Below are 23,284 nucleotides of genomic sequence, written 5' to 3'. Positions count from 1 at the left end.
TCTCTTTGGTTCACAGTTTGCTTCGCTGCCAAATGTTGTGCGGTTGTTAATTTTGTGTCCGCGAAATCTTTATTTTATGAAAATAAAAAAGTGAATAAATTCTCTTATATTGAGTTACTAAAATCTAGCGAGCAAAATGAGCGATTCTGCTGTAAAAATGCGGAAGCAATTGGGATTGCTCGAAGGGGTCGCCATTATATTGGGTATCATATTAGGTAGTGGTATTTTTATTTCTCCGAAAGAAGTAATAGAGAATACGGGGTCCGTATGGAGTGCAATCTCGGTTTGGGCTATCTGCGGAGTTCTTGCAACTTTAGGAGCTATGTCCTATGCTGAACTTGGTAAGTTTTATGAAATACTTCGAAATTTTTATTTTAAAAAATTTCCGATAGTTCTTGTGTAAATTTAAAAAACAAACTAGGAGATTCCATGTGGACATAATTTCTATATAAAGATCTTTGTAAGCACTTAAATAAACTCCTCCTATAATAATAAATTTAAAAGAAATATTAAAACTAATGTAACTACACTAGTATGTCCTACCTTTAAAATAGAAAGTCTATATATAGACTTTAGTTCATATCTATTAGGCACCTTAATTTTAAAATGCATGCTTTAAAACTATAGATACTAATAATATAATATAAGTTTTTGTAATTTATTTAAAAAGGTATTACTATATTTAAACTTGGTAAATGGGAAAAAAACTGGAATCGTTGGAAAGGGTACAGAGCCGAGCCCCTAAGTTGCCTAGAGAACTGAAAATTTTTACATATGAACAAAGACTTACACAGCCTGGTCTCAGCACCCCCAAAAGCATTTGAGAAAGAGGTGATCTAATTGAAACATACAAAATACTAAATAATTATTATAAATCCCAAATTTTGAGAGCATGTTTCCAAGAAGGAGCAATCCTAGACTAAGGGGACATGATATGAAGCTCTCTAGCTTGATACTCTTATCAATTCCTTCATCAAATCCATTAAAACACTTCCTGACCAACAGAGTTGTTCATATATGGAATAGATTGCCCAAGGATGTGGTTATAACAAAATCTGTTAATCAGTTTAAGAATAGACAAGACAAACATTTGAATAGATATGACAAAATATGATATAGACACATCAGCGAAAGCTGCTTATGGCCGTTCCCAATATTCAGTCTATCACTTACTTGAGATAAAAATTGTAACTATCATTGACTTTTCTGTCCCAATAAACTTATTGATGGTAACTCACCTTGTCCGTACACGCTATCTGTCCATGGGACGATGTATACAAAATTGCAATTCACATGTCCCAATGTAAGGCGATAAGAATGACTTATCGAGTATATTGGGACAGCTTCAGATTATTGACAGCTTATTACTGACAGTAGAAGGTAGTAATTTATCTCTATCTGTAGATAGTATATTGGGAACGGCCGTTAGTCTGTATAAATAATAATAATAATACTATAAAAACTAAGAAAGGTAAGGAAATTAATGTTTATCCCATATTATTTATGTATTTATAAATAAATTATTGTAAAAATCATACTACAATCTATAACTCTACCTTTTTCTTCATATTCAGCCCTGCTCTAAAATATTTTATGTGCAATGCACCTAGTAATAATAATAAGTAAAAGACCTTAGAAATGCTAACCAATACAAGTTAACAATCTTAACTTCCAAGTTTATAAAAAAGGGACATTAAGTTACTAAATGTTGATATAAGTAAGATATTTATAAGACAGCACTGATCCCATAGTGATTATTTTTCTACATTATCTCTTAGCATTTCATTTATTATTGTAAATGTGTAATGCAGGGCATTTTAGTAGGCTTTACATTGAATGAATTAAATGTAGCAGTAATTATTGATTGTGTTAGGTTTATAATATTGTGAAGTGAAACCACAAAAATATTTGCATGTCTGTCAAGACGAAACATGTGCCTGCTCATAAATTTGCAAGAACTTTACTTGTGAATGTATCTGGCAAATAAAGAACTTTGACTTTGATAGACAAACCATCAAGATGTTATATGTGAAAGCTGTAATAAATAAATGAGTTATAATTTAATTAATTCTATATGTCTTGAAATGTGGTTTTAACTTAATTTATTTGGATTTTTCTTTTCTGGATCTTTTTGTACATCTTCACTGATTATGCTTGCTTGGTGATGATTGATGAAAGTAAGAAATGTTTTATCATTACTTTAACATATTTTTTAATATTGTTGAATAATACAAATATAATTGTGTACCCTTTATCACCCTCACAACAAGCTTTTGTTAAATAAGATAAATGATGATAAAAAATGTTGTTTTTTTTTAAAATGTATGTAAGTATATAATATGTAAAAATAAGGGTTTTATTTGGTTGATTTGTTATATGAAGTGTTGTATTAGTGTGTTATGTGTTGTGGTTAAGTACACACTAAATTACACATACTCCAATTTCTCTACTCGGTAAGAACATAATAATTGATTCAATATTAATTACCAGAGACCGGATTATATGCTACAAAATATGCATGCGAATATGCAAGTAAAATAACTAAAATATGCACAAAAATCCATAAAAAGGCCCGAAATATGCATACAATAAAAAATAAATAAATAACAGGAAAAAATAAAGTCATATTTTAATTTTATAAAGGCTTGTACTGACAACCATATTTGTTAAAGAAACTATTACAAGATATACCTACCATAACAATGAAATTTAAGATTTACCTTTAAAAATATGTATTACTGTAATGTACTGTAGACAAATTGTGTCTATGATAGCTTAGTAAATTTTTGTAAGCGGAAAAGGAGAGTTCTACGTCTACTGAGGTTACTGGGCAGAATTTTTTGAGTGCAATGTTTGGGCGTACTATGAAAAGCATCAAACGATTGACGAGATCGGGCAAAATATGCATAATAAATATTTTTTTTCTAAAATATGCAACTACCGCTGAAAAGGTACTAAATATGCAAAAGCATATGCAATATGCATTTGTATATAATCCGGTCTCTATTAATTACCTATTTGTTTTTAGCTGTTAATACTTGTCTATGGCTTCCTCGTTGTTGTGAAATAATCTATTAAAAATACATATATACTTAGATAATTAATATGTCTAGATAGTGTCTTGCTGTTAGACAACTGAAAAAAGCAGACCAGGTATAATAATAATATTGACACACTTTTTACACAAATTATCTTGCCCCAAACTAGGCATATCCTGTACTATGGGTACAAGACAATGATATATTTAATACAATATGCTTAAACATACTTAAATACACATAAACATCCATAACTCGGAAACAAACATATCTATATTCATCATATAAATGATTGCACCTACCGGGATTCGAACCCGGGACCTCTAACTTGGTAGTCAGGGTCACTAACCATTCAGCTATATGGGTTGTCATAATACTTTAGTGTGTGTGACAAGCTATCTTACATGCGCGATATGTATGACGTTTTGTGTCAGTGTGCATGAATTGCTCAAAAAAGTGGTTAGTCAGTTTTTTTCGACGTTTTCACAGCTGTCCATACATAGTCTATCTATATATATGTATAAATGATCTAAGCATAATATATAATATGGCAAAGCTTTATATTATTTTGCAAGATCATGCATTTGTTTTATAACAAGGTAGGCACTGTAGATCTAACTAGTCACAGTTGCGCTTAAGTTTGAAACTACTATGTTTTGATGTCTAATTATTGAAGTTGCATATCGAATATGCAATCTGGAGACTGCCTACTGCAGGTATTAACCCCCTTATTCATAATAGTCTGCTAACTTAACACATTGCTAATTTGCACTCCTTCTATTGACCTAAGTCAGAATGAGAAAAAACACTCCTTAGCGGGCTGTTTTAAGTTAGCGGACCATTATGAATAAGGGGGTTAGTATCTAGCGTAAGTAAGAATTTAATTAGTGAGTGTTTCATAAAACTTTAACAGCTTAAATTAGCAAGGTAGGCACTGCCTAATTACGTGTATGGTATGCATGCCTCTGTTGTTTTGCTTTGCCTTTATTAAAATGATAATGTGGCAATTTTGTAAATCTGTATTGAATGCTCTTTAAATATATTACAAATTATAGTATTCGAGTACTATAATATGGACCCTATAGAATAACTAAAATAATATATTATTATTTATTGTTTAATAGAATGCATTTTAAAATTAAGTTGCTCACATACAGATATTATTACAATTAAACCTATATTAGGGATTCAAATTCAAATATTTTTAATCTAAGTAGGATATGATATCACTCATTGAAAGTCAAAAACTACCACTCATTCATTGACGCCTTGTATAGCCGAGTGGTTAGCGATCCTAACTACTAAGCTAGAGGTCCCGGGTTCGAATCGCGGTAGGTGCAAGCATTTATATTATGAATATGGATCTTTGTTTCCGAGTCATGGATGTTTAAATGTATTTATGTATGTCTATATGAATTTATGTATGTTTAAGTAAGTATATTGTATTAAATATATCATTGTCTTGTAACCCATAACACAGGCTATATATGAATGATTCCTGACTAATTATTTTTGCAAAAATGTTAATTTGTAGAAAAAGTGGAGAAAATTTCTTTTTTTAATGGAATGCATCATTATTTTATTCTGTCTACAATAAAAATCAATCAATTTATCCAATTGAATCATTGATCAACCTTTAAACCTCAAGGATTCATGAGAATACTGTAAAAACGTGGTGGCCCTTATTTTGTTTTGACTAGTATATAATAACATTTATTATTTAATAGCCTGTGGGTGGTTGCTCCATTCCAAAAATAGTCTTTCTACTTTAAAGGTAGAACATACTAGTTTGATAACATTAGTTTTAGTATTTCTTTTAAATTTATTATTATCGGTGGAGTTTATATTAACAAATTTATATTTATAGGTACTACCTTAACACAAAGTGGTGGAGACTATCATTATATAAATGAGGCATTTGGACCATTGCTAGCATTTCTCTATTTGTGGGATGCTAATTTTGTATTTGTGTGAGTTACATTTTAAGTTAGTATTTTTGTTTATATTCTGAATCCTTTTATATGTATATACAATAATGATTTACAGGCCTAGTACAAACGCAATAATGGCAGTGACATTTGCAAACAACATTTTATCATTTAGAGGCTGTCCTATAGATCCAATCAGTCAAAAGTTGGTTGCTGCAGTAACTATATGTAAGTATATAAAACTATGCTTAAAATTTGAAATTTTGATAATAGTAATAATACTATGAATTTAAACTTATTCCACCTCTTCCAAAAGAAGTAAAAATAGTTTTAAATTGATAAAATATTTAGAGAAAAGTATGTAGAAGTATGTCACACTACTTATTATTGCTGTAAAAGATATTTTACTTATTTAAGAGATTTCCACATATGTTTATATTTACTCATCATGATTGCTGTAATTGCTGGATCTGTAAGGTGTAGAGACTTGAAATTTGGTTGGAATATTCCTCTTGCCGAGTGGAGGTCAGCTAAGATTTTACGGAATTTGACCCGGAAGAGTTTTTTGTATTAATAAAAGAACAATGTATGTCAGGACAGTATAATAGTATATACTTTGTAAGATTACCAGTGTGAGGTTTCTTTGCTGTGCATAAGATGTTGCGGCACTTTTTTATACGCTTTATATTAGCTTCACCTGTATGTTTGTAACCGACTTCTTTTGGCGCAATTTTGACCCACTTTTAACGGTTAGATTTCGTTCAAACTTTGTAGATTTATCGAGGACTTTGATAAAATTATTCAATTTTTCAATTTGCAATATTAAAATATTACTTAATAGTTTTAAAAATACACTTTTATAGAAAATTTAATTAAAAAATGAAAAATAAATAATAGTTAAAAAAAACTAAAAAGCACGCTTTATGCAAAATTCAACTAAAAATATAAAATAAATTTAAAAGCTATTGGTTCTTCTTGTGTTTGTCTATACTTAGTTAGTGAAGAAATAAAATGTTCCAAAGCACTTTATCATTTATTTTAAACATTTATCATAGTAATAACAATGTGTTATCGGGAATTTGTCCCACCTTACCTAATTACCCACCATGGTTGAAACCATTATTTGACCAAATAAGACTGGGTTGCATGAACTAACTTTAGCAATAACCAATAACTATGCTAAGATGTAATATGATGGTGCAACACATTCCACAGTCTGTATTAAAGTCAGTGTTAGTGTCAACATTCAATTTGACATAAACCTTAACTATAACAGCTAATACGATGCGACCCAGACCTAGAACATAATTCTGACATTGAGTAGTCTGTAATAGGTACTATTATGGTAATTGGTAAGGCCGGTCCTACATTGGAAGCGGAGTCGACCCGGCCAGTCCAGACCAGTCCAGACTCGGCGCTCCTACACTGCAGCTAGCCAGGAGCGGACGAACCAACTCTACTACTAAGCTGTGGAATGAGCTTCCTTGTGCGGTGTTTTCGGGACGGTACGACATGGGTACCTTCAAAAAAAGCGCGTACACCTTCCTTAAAGGCCGGCAACGCTCTGGTGTTGCAAGAGAATGTGGGCGGCGGTGATCACTTACGAACAGGTGACCCGTACGCCCGTTTGTCCTCCTATTCTATAAAAAAAAACAGTTAGAATCCAGTGTCGATATTGTCTGGAATCTGGACTAGACGTAAAGAAACCTGTTTGTCAGACCAGTTCACACTTGTTCCCCCTCCCCGGAGCGACCACTGGCTCCAGTGTAGGAGGGGACACGGCGCGTTAATGTTTGTTTTGTTCAGACAGTCTGGACGGATCGGGAGAAATTCCGCATCCAATGTAGGTCCGGCCTAAGTTAGGTAGAGTTTTGTGATCTACTAAATAACAATATGTTTTGTTTCAGGTTTGTTAACATTCATAAATGCTTTTAATGTACGATTTACAACACGCATTCAAAATGTATTTATGTTTACAAAAATCTCTGCTCTATTTGTAATAATAGTGGGTGGCATTGTGTGGATCACAAGAGGTATTTTATTTTTATGTTCTTGTATATTATACTTTTTGTGCCTAGTCGTCTAGCAACTTACTTACCACTGGGAGGCTCCTATGGACAGGATGCCGGCTAGATTATGGGTACCACAACGGCGCCTATTTCTGCCGTGAAGCAGTAATGTGTATACATTACTGTGTTTCGGTTTGAAGGGCGCCGTAGCTAGTGAAATTACTGGGCAAATGAGACTTAACGTCTTATGTCTCAAGGTGACGAGGGCAGTTGTAGTGCCGCTCAGAATATTTTATTTTTTAAAAATTTCGGAGCGGTACAGCATTGTAATGGGCAGGGCGTATCAGTTACTATCAATTGGCCGTCCTGCTCGCCTCGTCCCTTAATAATAATAATTTTTTTTGATGATTGCATGATTATATAGGATATTGAAATAAAAAATAACTCATCGTTGGCACCTCTGTAGTGGCCCTTACAATACATCAGATCAGTCTTTATTTGCCACCTCCAATAAAAAAATGGTATCATAATAATATTATTTATTATGTTGTTATTTTATTTTTGTTATATATTTGGTTAAGTTAAATATTAAAACTAAGACAGATTCTTTAGTAAACACTTAGTTCATTTATATATCTAGATAGACAGTGACAGCTGTGAAAACGTAGAAAAAAATTGAGGTTGACTGTTAACCTCTATTTTGAGCAATGCACGCATACTAACACAAAGTGGCCATACAATCAATCGCGAGTGTAAGACGTAGCTTGTAGCACACTAAAGTAATAAAGCTGGCCAATTGTCATCGGTTGTCTACTAGCAAAGGGCTCTTATCTTAATCTTAATTATCTTTATTTTTTTTTTAAATATTGACACACTCTTACACAAATTATCTTGCCCCAAACTAGGCATAGCCTGTACTATGGGTGCAAGATAACGATATATTTAATACAATACTAAAACTTACTTACTTACTTAAACATACAATAAATACGAATAGGTAAACATCCATGACTCGGAAACAAGCATTCATATTCATCATATAAATGATTGCACCTACCGGGATAGAGGTCCCGGCAATCAATAGGCAGGGTCACTAACCACTGGGCTATAGGGGTCGTCATCTAAAAGCAAACATTGAATACCTAGGAATGTTTAACACTAATGTAATATTATTTCTTAAAGGTAATGTTGAAAACTTACAAGACGGTTGGGCGGGTACTAAAACATCTGTAGGAGATTGGTCTGTTGCATTCTATTCAGGAATATTTTCTTATTCTGGATGGTAAGAATTGTTATTTTTTTTTTCATGAATGATTTGAATATACTTTATGTACCAACTATATACAATATCATTTTTGTATCTGCAATTATGATTTAATGATTTTATATAATTCTTAGTAGCATAACTTATAAGTGTAACAAAAATATATAATACAGCTTAAGTTATTTTCAATATTGTTTAGTGGGTAGTTTTCAATGGACATGTAAGACCATGAAAATGATAAAAAGTGAAAAAAAATAGTAGGATGAAACTTATTGAAAATGGAAGAGAATATAACAAAAATGAAAGGAAACCTGAGGTCGGCAAGTGGAATAATCTTTAGCCAATTAGGTTTTAACTAAGAGATTTTGAAGCTTCACTATTTTTCTTTTAAATTACTCAATTTACCTTATGTACGAAAAAGTTGAGCTTGTGAGAAGAACATACGCGAAACTCAACAGCCACCCTTCAATCGAATAGAGAATTTTACAATAGCTGTAATATACAAAACAAATTAGTTGATAAGGTGCTGCATCCAATATATGAATCGTGTCCAAATAATATCAATTATTTCATGAAAAGTAATAAATAATAAACTGTATAAATACAAATTATCGTATATTGGATGCATCAACCTTTAGAGCTCGAATTTAAGGATGCTTCGTGAACGTGATGCTCGAGATTAACTAATTAATCAACTTCACTTACTTGGTAATATCAAATTTTGTAGCAAACATCATGATTTCTGGTTGATCTTCAAACTAGATCTGTAGAAACTGTCGAAAATGCTTAAATTCCACTGGAATCGCAAGAAAATGTGTGAGGATTATCTTTTAACATCTTTCTACCACTTACAACCTACCTGTGGAATGGGCTTTCTTGTGCGGTGTTTTGACTCTAACACTACTGTGATTGTCCTCTTCATCAAGTGACCTATAAGCTTTTTAGTTCTCTTTCTCAGTAAAAGTTATTCTATTCATACTGTATTATTTTCTTTTAAGGAATTACCTGAACTTCATGACAGAAGAATTAAAAAGTCCCTATGTTAATTTACCTAGGGCAATATACGTGTCTCTACCATTGGTGACATCCATATACATTCTAGCTAACCTAGCATACCTCGCTGTACTGGGTGCGGGTGGAGTCAGAGCAACAGAAGCCATTGCTGTGGTGAGATTCGTTTATTTTCTTAGAAACACTTTTAGACAAGATATGTAGCCCTAGTACCTAGCCCGTATTATAAGTGCCAGACTTAAGAATAAATTTAATATATAACTTTTTTACGATAGTTAGGTACGAGACGAGCAGGACGTTCAGCTGATGGTAATTGATACGCCCCGCTCATGACAATGCAGTATTCAGTCAGGTTTCTTGAAAACTAGAAACATTCTGAGTGGCGCTACAATTGCACTCGTCTCCTTCTGACATAAGATGTTAAGTCTCACTACTACATAGTTATAAAAATGTCCTTGACTTGGAAGCAATATTGATATTCGCCGATTCTACATAGCTACCTAGCCTAGTTATGTTTGGTAAGTGAAAGTTCCGCCTTATGCAATAGTGTTGAAGTCATAGCTGATCTTTAGTCAACTGTGTTTTGTATCTATTACCTAATTGTCAACTGTTATTGTATTACATTGGATTGTCTTTGACGCTATAAACAATTTTTTTTAATGTCCTCACCGCCACGCATCTTATATATAAAATTCTCGTGTCCCGGTTTTGGTTACCGAACTCCTCCGAAACGGCTAAACCAATTTGTTTGAAAACTTGTGTGTATATCGGGTAGGTCTGAGAATCGGCCAATATCTATTTTTCATACCCCTAAATGATAAGAGTCATCATTCAAATTTTCACCCGTCTACGATCAACACTTATTTTTGTATCGCGATTTTAATATTATTCTATTCCATCCACAGATACTCAATAGAGTTGCAAGATGTCAATACAATATAATGATTACTGTATTACGATAAATTTTATATACGATATATTTGGTAGGTCTGAGAATGGGTCGTCATCTATTTTTCATACCTCAAAAAATTTAATTATTGCATTTTTTTATTACTTTATATGGCAATACAACTTTTGTTGGATCAGCTACATTATATTATAATGCATCCTGATAGCTTGTACTTCTACTCATCTTAGAAATACTTTCAATCTTGGAACGCACCTCTTGGCAGTCTTAGAGAGTCAGTCGTAGGTGTGGTATAATAATTCACTCTGTTATCACTCGGGATAGAGTGCGATCCATATACTCGGATACATTTAGGTTCTCTACTGTTTTTTGCCTATAAACTGCACTATCGTAGGATTGCTTTTATCAACTTGGTGAAAATAGACTATTTAACCGACTTCAAAAAGGGGGAGATTCTCAATTCGATTGTTATTTTTTTTATTTATGTACCCCGATTACTCTGCGATTTATGATCTGATTTACGTGATTATTCTTTAGTTCGATGCGGAATAGATGCCATTTGGTCCGCTAATTTTACACAGTTTGGCCCAATAGCTTTCATTTTATGAACATTTTTATGAAAATATTTGTCTACGAGGATTATTTAACTATTCATATATTATAATTATTAACTCTGACACTTAAAAGTAAACTTAAAACCTATCAATAGGTAGCACATACAAATAATAAGTATTTAATAATATTAAAGGTAAAGGTTTGCATAAGACGTGTATTTAATACTAGAATATTTAGTTATTTGACACTTTTCCGTTTTTGAAGTCGTTTTTTTTATACTTTCTAGGATTTTGCGAGTGTAGCTCTAGGTTGGATGAGCTGGCTAATGCCTAGCCTTGTGGCCATTTCAATTCTGGGTGGTCTTTCTGTTCACATAATGACATCATCGCGTATGTGCTTCGCCGGTGCTCGCAATGGACATATGCCAGAGCTTCTGGCACATATAAACGTCAATAAAATGTCTCCGATGCCATCACTTGTATTTCTGGTAAGTGTTGCCATCTTACAAAACTCATGTTTAATGTGTGGACATAGTTAATAAATTTTATAATTATATGTATAAAACGAAAACTATATTATAGGTAGGTATAAATTAAAATGTAATTCACACACACGCACAAATATCACGTCTTATTATTAATATTGTAAATCCATTATTAGAAGTTCTAAAATATTATTATTATAACCTAACTTAGGTTGTGTGGATTTTGGGATTTATTAAATAAATAAATAAATATAAACATAAAAATGGTCGTGATAAATGTATCAAAGAATAAATGTTTTTTAAAATCTAAATGATACAATTATTTTATACAATAATAAAAATGCAGCTCACGCTTTTTTACAGTAAAATACATTGTTTTTGTTATTATTAATACATACTATTACTAATTTGAACTTATTTAAAACTTTTTGAAAACAATAAGTCCTGAATGAGTGAGTTGCGTCACCTGGACGCTATTCTGGGGGTTGAGAAAGGCGTTAGTGCTAAAAGTATCAACTCTCCCGAGGTCCAGAACGTGCAGGTTACGTCAACCGGGTGTTTTTGTGGAGTTTGAGAAAGGCGTTAGTGCTAAAAGTATCAACTCTACCGAGGTCCGGAACGAGCAGGTTACGTCAACCGGGTGTTTTTGTGGGGTTTGAGAAAGGCGTTAGTGCTAAAAGTATCAACTCTACCGAGGTCCGGAACGAGCAGGTTACGTTAACCGGGCGTTATTGTGGGGTTTGAGAAAGGCGTTAGTGCTAAAAGTATCAACTCTACCGAGGTCGGACCGAGCAGGTTACGTCAACCGGGTGTTTTTGTGGGGTTTGAGAAAGGCGTTTGTGCTAAAAGTATCAACTCGCCCGAGGTCCGGAACGAGCAGGTTACGTCAACCGGGTGTTTTTGTGGGGTTTGAGAAAGGCGTTTGTGCTAAAAGTATCAACTCGCCCGAGGTCCGGAACGAGCAGGTTACGTCAACCGGGTGTTTTTGTGGGGTTTGAGAAAGGCGTTAGTGCTAAAAGTATCAACTCTACCGAGGTCGGACCGAGCAGGTTACGTCAACCGGGTGTTTTTGTGGGGTTTGAGAAAGGCGTTTGTGCTAAAAGTATCAACTCGCCCGAGGTCCGGAACGAGCAGGTTACGTCAACCGGGTGTTTTTGTGGGGTTTGAGAAAGGCGTTTGTGCTAAAAGTATCAACTCGCCCGAGGTCCGGAACGAGCAGGTTACGTCAACCGGGTGTTTTTGTGGGGTTTGAGAAAGGCGTTTGTGCTAAAAGTATCAACTCTCCCGAGGTCCGGAACGAGCAGGTTACGTCAACCGGGTGTTTTTGTGGGGTTTGAGAAAGGCGTTTGTGCTAAAAGTATCAACTCTACCGAGGTCGGACCGAGCAGGTTACGTCAACCGGGTGTTTTTGTGGGGTTTGAGAAAGGCGTTTGTGCTAAAAGTATCAACTCGCCCGAGGTCCGGAACGAGCAGGTTACGTCAACCGGGTGTTTTTGTGGGGTTTGAGAAAGGCGTTTGTGCTAAAAGTATCAACTCGCCCGAGGTCCGGAACGAGCAGGTTACGTCAACCGGGTGTTTTTGTGGGGTTTGAGAAAGGCGTTAGTGCTAAAAGTATCAACTCTACCGAGGTCGGACCGAGCAGGTTACGTCAACCGGGTGTTTTTGTGGGGTTTGAGAAAGGCGTTTGTGCTAAAAGTATCAACTCTACCGAGGTCCGGAACGAGCAGGTTACGTTAACCGGGCGTTATTGTGGGGTTTGAGAAAGGCGTTAGTGCTAAAAGTATCAACTCTACCGAGGTCGGACCGAGCAGGTTACGTCAACCGGGTGTTTTTGTGGGGTTTGAGAAAGGCGTTTGTGCTAAAAGTATCAACTCTCCCGAGGTCCGGAACGAGCAGGTTACGTCAACCGGGCGTTATTGTGAGGTTTGAGAAAGGCGTTTGTGCTAAAAATATCAACTCTCCCGAGGTCCGGAACGAGCAAGTTGCGTCAACCGGGCATTATTGTGGGGTTTGAGAAAGGCGTTAGTGCTAAAAGTATCAACTCTCCCGAGGTCCGGAACGAGCAGGTTACGTCAACCGGGTGTTTTTGTGGGGTTTGAGAAAGGCGTTTGTGCTAAAAGTATCAACTCGCCCGAGGTCCGGAACGAGCAGGTTACGTCAACCGGGTGTTTTTGTGGGGTTTGAGAAAGGCGTTTGTGCTAAAAGTATCAACTCTCCCGAGGTCCGGAACGAGCAGGTTACGTCAACCGGGCGTTATTGTGAGGTTTGAGAAAGGCGTTTGTGCTAAAAATATCAACTCTCCCGAGGTCCGGAACGAGCAAGTTGCGTCAACCGGGCATTATTGTGGGGTTTGAGAAAGGAGTTAGTGCTAAAAGTATCAACTCTCCCGAGGTCCGGAACAAACGAGTACCGTCAACCGGATGTTATACTCCGGGGTTGTGTACGGCATTATTGCTAAAACTTGCAACTCGTAAGACATAATATCAGCAAGTTAGTAATGCTGAGAAGTAACTGAAATGCCCGCTGCCGACTTCTATGTTAACATTTTTTTTTATTGCAGATGCTTATCTCTTTGGTTATGCTGATACCGACTGATATGACAACTCTGATAATGTACTGTACGGTAGTGGAGTCCTTCTTCACAGTAGTCTCCTGCAGTGCTGTATTGTGGCTACGGTACAAAAAGCCGCATCTTGCGAGACCCATTAAGGTAAGATTTTTATTATCCTTCCATTATCAAACTAATATAAATAAATTCTGAGAGTTCACATTAATTTTAATAAGGTTAGAATTCATATAAGTTACAATAGCTTTGCTAATAAGCTACGCTACAGAAATGCTAGTGAAATTTTTGCTCTGAAAGTGCGCCTTATTGGCCTGTCATGTACCAGTATATAAATCTCCCTCAGTACTAAGTTATAGCATCTATGAATCTCATGAGAGGAAGTAATAAGACAAGAAATAAGTTCAGATGTTAAGTAATGTGACCTGCCCATTACAACGCAGTGCCAGTCAGTATTCTTAAAAGCCCACAAATCGGGGTCAATGTGTTATTTCCCGTCGCTCGATTATTCAATATTATTCTATAAGGCGTCTCAATTCGTAACCCGACCATTGAGTGTATTGTTGACACAGTCTTCATAACAGTGTATAAAGGATCAGCAGAACATTATATCGTGGATTATATATACATTGATAAGCCTCTTTAAATATAGACCTAGTTGTTAGCAGTCCAGTCCTGTCCAGTATAATTTTATTAGATACGACTCACTTCGGACCAAAATACTAACAGTGGTCGCCCGCTTAGCATCCCGTGACGTCAGTAATTGCCGCCTTCAATCTAATCGCTAGTTTTAAATTATTCAGAATCCAGATAATAGGCAATCCCCCTACCGTTCCTGATTCTCCGTTTACCTATATCTATATAAGTATATATAATGAAAATGGTCTTTGTTTGAGGATCAATCACGCCTAAACCACTGATCGTATCGACCACAATTCGATGCGAAATTTATCCTAGATGGTTTATGGCTACTTATTTTTCGAATTCCAACGTTCCTTCCTTTTAAAATTCGTCCAGCGGAGCGGGCAGTATCGGCTAGTAATAATATATGATAATATATTAATCTTGATTTCTTATCCTAAATGGATTGATGGCTGGATGAAAACACTTACCTGACAGGTATATATATCTACCTACCTATAGACTTACATAGAACATCCTGGAACATTGTTTAACCTCTTTGCTCATTATAATTTTTAATAATAAACTTGCTAACGTTCACACTGTTTTAAATTGGTCACGCATTTTATCGGACTGTCAGGTCGACAATACACTAGTACATTATAGGTCTATGCCTTTGACATTCATGCAAACACCAAGCTAAGCTATAAAATTTACAAAGATTGTTTAATGTAATGACAGAAGCAGGAAGAAATGTCGGATCCACATTAATGACCAATGCCACAAGCCGTGATTTTACACACGTTTTTTTTATGACAATAAGGGGCGAGACGAGCAGGACGTTTAGTTGATGGTATTTATACGCCCTGACTATTGGCAATGCAGTGCTCCTCAGGTATCTTGAAGAACCCAAAAATTCTGAGCGGCACTGCAATAGCGCTCGTCACTTTAAGACATAAGATGTTAAGTCTCATTTGGCTAGTAATTTCACTAGCTACGGTGCCCTTCAGACCGAAACACAATAATGCTTACACATTGCTGCTTCACGGCAGAAATAGGCGCCGTTGTGGTACCACAATCTAGCCGGCATTCTGTGCAAAGGTGCCTCCCACTGGTAAAACCTGAATATTTGATCGTGTCTATCAAGTGTGAATTAAAACTGTTATATTATATCCAGGTTCCATTGTGGATGCCGTCAGTTTTTGTGTTTGTCGGCGTGGTGTTAATGATAGCACCCATAGTGAGAGAGCCATTCGCTGTGGTCGGTGGCGCTTTGATGACCTTGTCAGGTGTACCGGTGTACTATATATTTGTGGTGAATCAACCCAAATTCGTCGCAGAATTATCCAGTAAGTTTACTTTTTAATTTTTGAAGTATAAGGCTAGTAGGATCATCATGTACCGACAAAAATCTCTTTAGACACATAATTTTACAATTCCACACTTTTACACAAATTATGTTACCAAAACTAGGTATAGCCTGTATCATGGGTACAAGACAACAATATATTTAATACGATATACTTACTTAAGCATGCATCATCATCACTTCAGCCGGAAGACCGTGATTCGAATCCGGGACCTCTGGCTCAGTAGGCAGGTTCACTTACCACTGTCGTCGTCGATAATAGGTCATCAATCATATAATATACTAGCTGCCCCGACAGACGTTGTTCTGTAGATAGTAAAAAAACAACTGTTTTATATTTCAAGACATCAAAAATTATTTCGTAAATATGCTCCCTGTTGTTAGAATGAAATTGTTTCACAGCGGAACTGTCAAACCGTGCGTCACTAAATTCTCTCATAGAAAATATGTCCATACAAAACAAATATTGAAAATAAAAATATTTATGGGTCCCAAATCGAAATAAAAACTACCCTATCTCTCAAGTTGGACCAAACTGCACTCCATGAAGTAATCACCATTAAAATCCGTTCATTAGTTTAGGAGTCCATTGAGGACAAACATTGTGACACGAGGTTTATATATATTAAGATAACATGTGTGTACAATGTAAATTACAAGTAATTGCTACTTATAAATATGTTGTCGTTGAAATAAACCATCCCTATTAGTTTTAAAATTCTGAATTCTAAAATTCGCGCGACACGCCTCAAATAAGAATATCATCCCCACCATCTGGATGTGTACCGCTTTTTCCACAGTACGGTTTTCAAGGTACATTCTTCCACGTACAACAAAGCTGTGGAATGAGTCTCCTTGTGCGGTGTTTCCAGGAAGATACGACATGAGTACTTTCAAAAATGAAATCACCTTTCTAAAAAGCCGGCAACGCTCCTGTGGTTCCCCTGGATCACTGATCACTTATCATCAGGTGACCCCTACGGTTGAGGTCCGACTGAAATGAGCAACATTTAAAAATGTGACAATATCTTTTAAATATTCATTCATATTTATAAAATGACGGTGTCATCCATAAGATATTCTCGTATTTACAATTTCGCAGAACATAACCTAATAATGCACTCAAATTTATATTTTTACATATTTATATTTTTGTAAATCAGAAAATGAAAATAATATAATCCTCTATGATCCCATATATTGCTGTTCGATGCAATAATTACACATATTTTTTTTCAGCCAAATTTACTCACACCTGTCAAAAACTGTTCCTGTCGGCTGTTGAAGACCAGAATCAATTCTAATTGACGCAAAATATATTTCTGTAATGAGTTTTTTGTATGTATAAATGCTTGTATACAATAGTTAATTATGTATCGTATTCAAATACTTCCAATTGTACACTTTTCGAACTATGCATAATGAACTATGAACTATAATAACTTCGTATAATGCATGCCAATTTTGAATAATTAATGTATTTGAAACGAATATTCACCATGTATATAATTATATGAATTAATGATAATATCTATATTAGTAAACCGTTATCGTCATTATGTCCTTAGATATTTTTTCGATGTTTTCACAGCTGTCACAGTCTATCAAGATTCTAGACGTATAACGGCCGTTTTCAATAACTTATATATCCTTAGTTTAATTTACTAGAGATAGACAAATCTATCCTTTGACGCTTACTTACTTTTCAATAACCTATCGACAGATAGCATTGGACTATAACTATGTTGGACATAACTATGGAAGATCTTGTCATTAAGGCGACACTAAATGCCGGCGACCTTGAGCGATATGAGTTCACGGCTCCTATGTAACAAAGCCAATATTTTCAAACTTTTTGCGTCGAAAATTTACCATTTAAACAGGTGCAAACAGTTTAATTGCTTACAATCCTCATTATTGATTACTAATCTTAATAAATGTACCAATACAAAAAAGTAAAAGCTATAAGAACAACTTTTATAAGAGCAGTATACTAAACAAATGCATCATGCCGAGAAAAAACTTGTTTAACTGCAAACAAAACTGGTAATTCATAATAGCTCTGGAGTGTTAAGTTTAACTAACAGCAAGCATTAGCAACCTACAAGTAAGACTTAAGGGTATGTGTAACAGGATAAAGTAGTGTTTATAGCTCCAAATGCTATATTTTCACCACAAAACTTGTCTAAAAACACCTTGTATGCGTGTTTTCTGCTTACTCTTCGCCTTAAACGGTGATAGCAATATATCCGTTACTAGAGACACGTTATTGAAAACGGCCGTAAATGATCTAAGAAGAAGAAGGTTATGGCCATTTGGTGATCCCTTATTAAATGTAGTCTATTTCTCTATTCTACCATTATCTGCGTTATTGTATAAATATTGGCCAAAAACCATTCAATTGTGACAATTCGTTTTATTATTGATTAATGAAAGTTGTGCTATATAAATGAGTCTGATCTATTAGAGTTAGGATACCGGATGCAGGTTTCATATTTGTACCCCTTTTTATATTAATATATTTTGTATATTAAAATAATAAATTATTACTTATGTCTTACGGTAATCTCTTATAAGTGTAGTATTCAATTTGATCTAGTCAACAGTATAGGTCGAACTACCCACAGACATAGGATCCAAGTAGATAACGCATATCCCTCCGTCTGTATGAAATCCAAGCGTGCCTTTTTTTTGTACCTACTGTGACCTCGTTAAAAATGCCAGGGCTTCGAGCCTATCGTTTAGCCACTCACCTCATCATAAGTTGACAATTTCAGTACATCAATAGTCGGTATTCATTCATTACTTTTATATTCATCATTACTAAAATCGGCAATGTATTATAAAATCATAATCTATACTAATATTATAAAGCTGCAGTGTTTGTTTGTTTGTTTGTTTGTTTGAACGCGCTAATCTCTGGTACTACTGGTCCGATTTGAATGATTCTTTCAGTGTTGGGTAGTCCATTTATCGAGGAAGGCTATGTATATGTTTTTTTTTCAAAATAAGGGATCCGTAATAAAATTGCTATTTTGTAACACAAGGTGTAAAATCGAAAACCTATTTTTGCGTGCGCTGCAAAAACTATTGACAATAGAACAAAATGATGTACAGGCTATAATATAGGCAATATTTTATTACTTATAAAACTATTGCGTGAATTATACTTTATATGGCAAAACAACGTTTGCCGGGTCAGCTAGTAAAAAATAAAATAAAAGCGTCAAAGGAATTGCTCCTTTTTTTGTTCTGTTTTTGCCACGCGAAATAGAAACACTCGCGGCATCTATTTGGATCCATGTCTATAGTATCTGTATAGAAAAATCTCGAAAAAATCTTAGCCTAGATTCGATATATTCATATTATTTTAGAATTAATTAGGTATTATTGATGTAAAGAATAACGTTTGCTATCAGCATTGTCTTGCTTCTGCTTTCTATTATGTCAATTAGTTCATAAAATTATTATATTAAAGTGAAACATTGTAACAAAGCTCGGTATATCCATTGGTGCCTTAAATAGTAGCTTTTGTATATTGTAGCTGTCTTTTAATGAATCTCAAATATTCGCCAAAAATTATAAATAGGTAACTAGAGGCTATCCATGATATAGTAAGTGTGTCGGGAATCTTGTGGCAATATAGTGAAAAATTTCGCAAAGCAATCTTATTAATATAAAGTTTGTGTGTCTGACCTGTATACGTTTTATTTTTAACCAAGTTTTCGTATATAATATGTTTTACAGTAAATTAAAAAAAATAACATAAAACTAATATTCTTAGGTACTTATCTCGTAAAAGCAAACTATTATTTGTTTACACTATTCGTTTTCTTATAACATAATATAAATGTATTAATAAATTATTCTATAAGAATCACGGCGTAGCGTGGCCTTGTTTGCTAGAGTGAGTTTCCTATTATAAATATAAATAAATTAATGTATGTCTGTAGATTTTGCGAAGTTGTATTATATTTTGTGCATTTAGCATAACATTTAAATGGTTGATATATTGCCTGCATTATCCATTGCTTATATCTAATCAAGTTTCAATTCAGAACTTAAGTGACAGTAGATTCCCCTTATAATGACATTAAAGATTACGATAGTTTGTAAATTTATGTGTACAAAATAAAAATCCATATTAATCCATGTTCAATGGTACCTGCAAACAGAATCATGCATCATATCACGCATAGCAGGGCAAGAGTGGGAAAATATATGTAATATATGAATAAAGTGATTTTGATTTGATTTGATACTAATGCTAGTCGCTATAACCAAACATATTTTCCTTAAAATTTGCCTCAAAAGTGGGTAACATAAGTTTTCCATACAAATTTTCTCGATGCATTTCCCCCTATCTATAATCGTAGATCAAAATTATTTTTGAATTAAATCAATAACTTAATTTTCTGTCTGTCTGTTTTGTTTTTTGACCTTCTTAAAAAAATAGAGTTCTAGTAGAAAAATGCGGAAAAATCAAAACAGTCCGCACTAAATATTTCCTTCCCTGTATGGGAATCCATCATCTATTTATTTTTGTCTCAAAGTGAATCAATTATCTATGAAGCTACTCGAAATGATTTTAAAGTCACCTCGTGAAGCAACATCAAATTGATTCATTTACTTCGCTTACCAACTTTGAATCTCCAATCGTTGTAAATTTATATAAGTATAGTTATTTTCATGTAAACTTACAATTGTAGCGTTTTTTCGCTACCTCTTTCGTCGTATTACATAGAAGTAGATTTGTGTTTTAATTATAATAATAATGTTTCTATTGTCTGGACTACAGGGTTCGGAAAATAATAGTGTAAGTCCGCAAATATAACTCGACTTTACGTGACCTTCGTGTGACAATGACTGGTTTCAAAAGATCATGTAATATTATAGTAGTTTATGTGACTGTATTTTATTAAAAGCATTATACATGAGTGTTTTAATGTAAGGTATAACTAACTATGTATAACTACTAAGCTAACTATGTGATATCATAAGACTCCGCGATGCAACCAGTAGCTCGATATAATTACCACCATTCATTTTAACCGGTAATGGCGGTGATTAAAAGTTTTCTGGCAGCTGTCATAGTTTTTTTTTAATTCAGAGACAAACTAGAGTCGGCCCCCACCGTACTTAAGTGTCACATTAGTCAAATTTATTCTGTAATTGACATTGAAATAAACGTCATCACGGCCACAGTAGACATATGTATCAGTACAGAAACTCCCTACAAACGTTCGAAATGACACACTCACACAAACATGCGCAAAGAAGAGGCCCCTAAGCAGTTTTCGCGGTCGAGTCGAGTGTCACGTTATTTGTTTCCGCGATCTTTTTAAAAATGCCAGCGTATTACGTGATATATTTGAACTCGGCTTCATCAAAACTCCAGTTTTCGTTTTTTAAACTATAAAGCAGTATAAGAATGATTTATTGTTATATTATTATTATAATTAGTAGGTATTCGAATAATAAGTCCGTGAGATTGATTATAATAAATTCGTTAACATAATTCAGAATTTACACGAAGAGGGCGGCTGCAATATTTATTATCATTTTTTTATGAGTGTGGTTTAATGGTTTTCTAGTATGTTTTTTATATTTATTTATTTTGGACAAAAATACTTACCTACATGTGTTTTGTCATGGTTTTCGTGAGTTTTGAAACCTGTGCTGCCATAATGAAAATTCAAGATGGCGGCTGCAAAAAACTATCAAATTTTTCGACACGCGTATTGTTTTCGAGGGTGCTGAAATAGATAGTGCTGTCAAAATGTTCATCCAAGATGGCGGCCGCATGAATTTGACAATTTTTTCGTCATGGGTGTCGTTTTCATAGTTTTTGAGGATGTTGAAACTGATAGTGCTGTCAAAATGTAAATCCAAGTTACATGAAATTATCAACTTTTTATCATGGGTGTTGTTTCATGATTCTCGAGGGTGTTGAAGCCGGATAATGCTGGACTTAAAAGAAACGAAGACTAAAATAAAGTTGTGTGTTCACCGACACTCCCGAAAATGTAAAAAATGATACCCATATTGATTTAATTGAAAATGTCACATCCGCCATCTTGGATCTTGAAATGGGTGTCATATTTGTAATTCCATTCCCGAAAATCTCGACGCTCCTGAAAATCTCGAAAATGATACCCAATTTGATTTTATTGTAAAAGTCACATCCGCCATCTCGGATCTCAAAATAGATATCACAATCGTTATTGACACTCACAAAAACAATAATTACCCCATCTAAACATGATCGTGGGATGACTGCAGGGAAGAGTTTCTTAAGACTGTGGTAGAAGTGAAACTTCAACGGACAAAGTTTAAAAACACATATTTCAAAGCTTCCCGTCAATATTTCAAATTAAATATTTCAACGAATATTAAAAAAAACAATAAAAAAAAATCTAAGAAAAACATTCAATAAAATGTAGTTTAAAAACATTACATATCAGTCATCATGTAGACTATAATATTGCATTATACACTGTATGGCTATCTATCATACATACACTATACATAAAAATGTTACACTTTTTACTTTTTTACGCTCTGCAACGCCCCATAAGGAACTTCGTTCCTAAACTCCTTTTTTAAAGTCGGTTAGAAAAATAACCTGGCAACCCTTTTACTTCAATGGAGTGTACGCACATGTAGGTAAGTATTTTATCAACAAGTCTTAGTTTCCGTACTGATACATATGTCTACTGTGTCACGGCTGATATTAGAAGAGACGTCAAATCAAATTTCTTTGTTTTTCAGAGATGTTCGACATTTGCATGATATCATATAATCGTCTTATTTAGCAATAATAAAATTTTTGCAGAGAAGAAATTTGTTCTAACAAAGCAATCTATTTTTATGGTATATAATCTGCGGTTCTTAAACGCATCATGGAGATTTATGATATTTGGCTTCATTTAATCATATTTTGAATGTTTTTTTGCGGCAACAGAATCAGTAAGTAGTAACTTGTGCTGCGTGTTTTTTGTATTTTTTGTACTTAAAGTGAACGAAGTGAATAAAATATTGGATAATATATGTTTTTTTTATTCCACAGTCCTATAAAGTATACCCTTTTTTGTAAAAAAAAACGTGACGAGACGAGCATCACTTCTTGGTTAACTTGATGTTAAGTTCACCCTGCCCAATACAATGGTATGGTGTCCTTCAGGATGACTGTAAGAACAAAAATGGTTTCTAGGCGGATGTATGTATAAGTTTTATTTATGTATCTATGTGTTCTTGTAACGATGTATGCAACTACATTTTCTACCCCACTTGTAAATAAGACTGGAGTGCTAGTTAATTTTTTTAGACCGAATACCGTTAAAAGAAACTCATAATGACCACTATCGAAAACGCTTTTTGAAGTGAAACTTCTTTATCAACGTGTGAGACAAATTTGATAGCGAATCGTCACGAAGTTTATTGTAAATCCAAAATGGCCGCCGCGCAAATTTATTATTTCAACAATATGGATATCGAATCCGAGGTTCACGAGGGTGCACAGAACGAATTTTGGA

At 34.4% G+C, this 23,284-nt stretch overlaps 1 protein-coding gene across 1 annotated transcript; it reads left to right on the top strand.

Annotated features, from left to right (window-relative positions):
• On the top strand, positions 1 to 22,797 carry LOC126978353 (Y+L amino acid transporter 2). The gene is made up of 10 exons (XM_050827107.1): positions 1 to 341; positions 4,906 to 5,008; positions 5,085 to 5,194; positions 6,874 to 6,999; positions 8,158 to 8,257; positions 9,238 to 9,406; positions 10,999 to 11,199; positions 13,757 to 13,906; positions 15,558 to 15,729; positions 16,989 to 22,797. The coding sequence occupies exons 1-10, from the start codon at positions 137 to 139 to the stop codon at positions 17,051 to 17,053; spliced, it is 1,401 nt and encodes a 466-aa protein (XP_050683064.1). The 5' UTR covers positions 1 to 136; the 3' UTR covers positions 17,054 to 22,797.
• The last annotated feature ends 487 nt before the right edge of the window (positions 22,798 to 23,284 follow it).

This window comes from Leptidea sinapis, chromosome Z, assembly GCF_905404315.1.
Source record: "Leptidea sinapis chromosome Z, ilLepSina1.1, whole genome shotgun sequence".
In the NCBI taxonomy this organism is placed as follows: Eukaryota; Metazoa; Arthropoda; class Insecta; order Lepidoptera; family Pieridae; genus Leptidea; species Leptidea sinapis.
The sequence above is the reverse complement of the archived record's forward strand: the minus strand, read 5'-3'. Positions and strand labels throughout refer to the sequence as shown.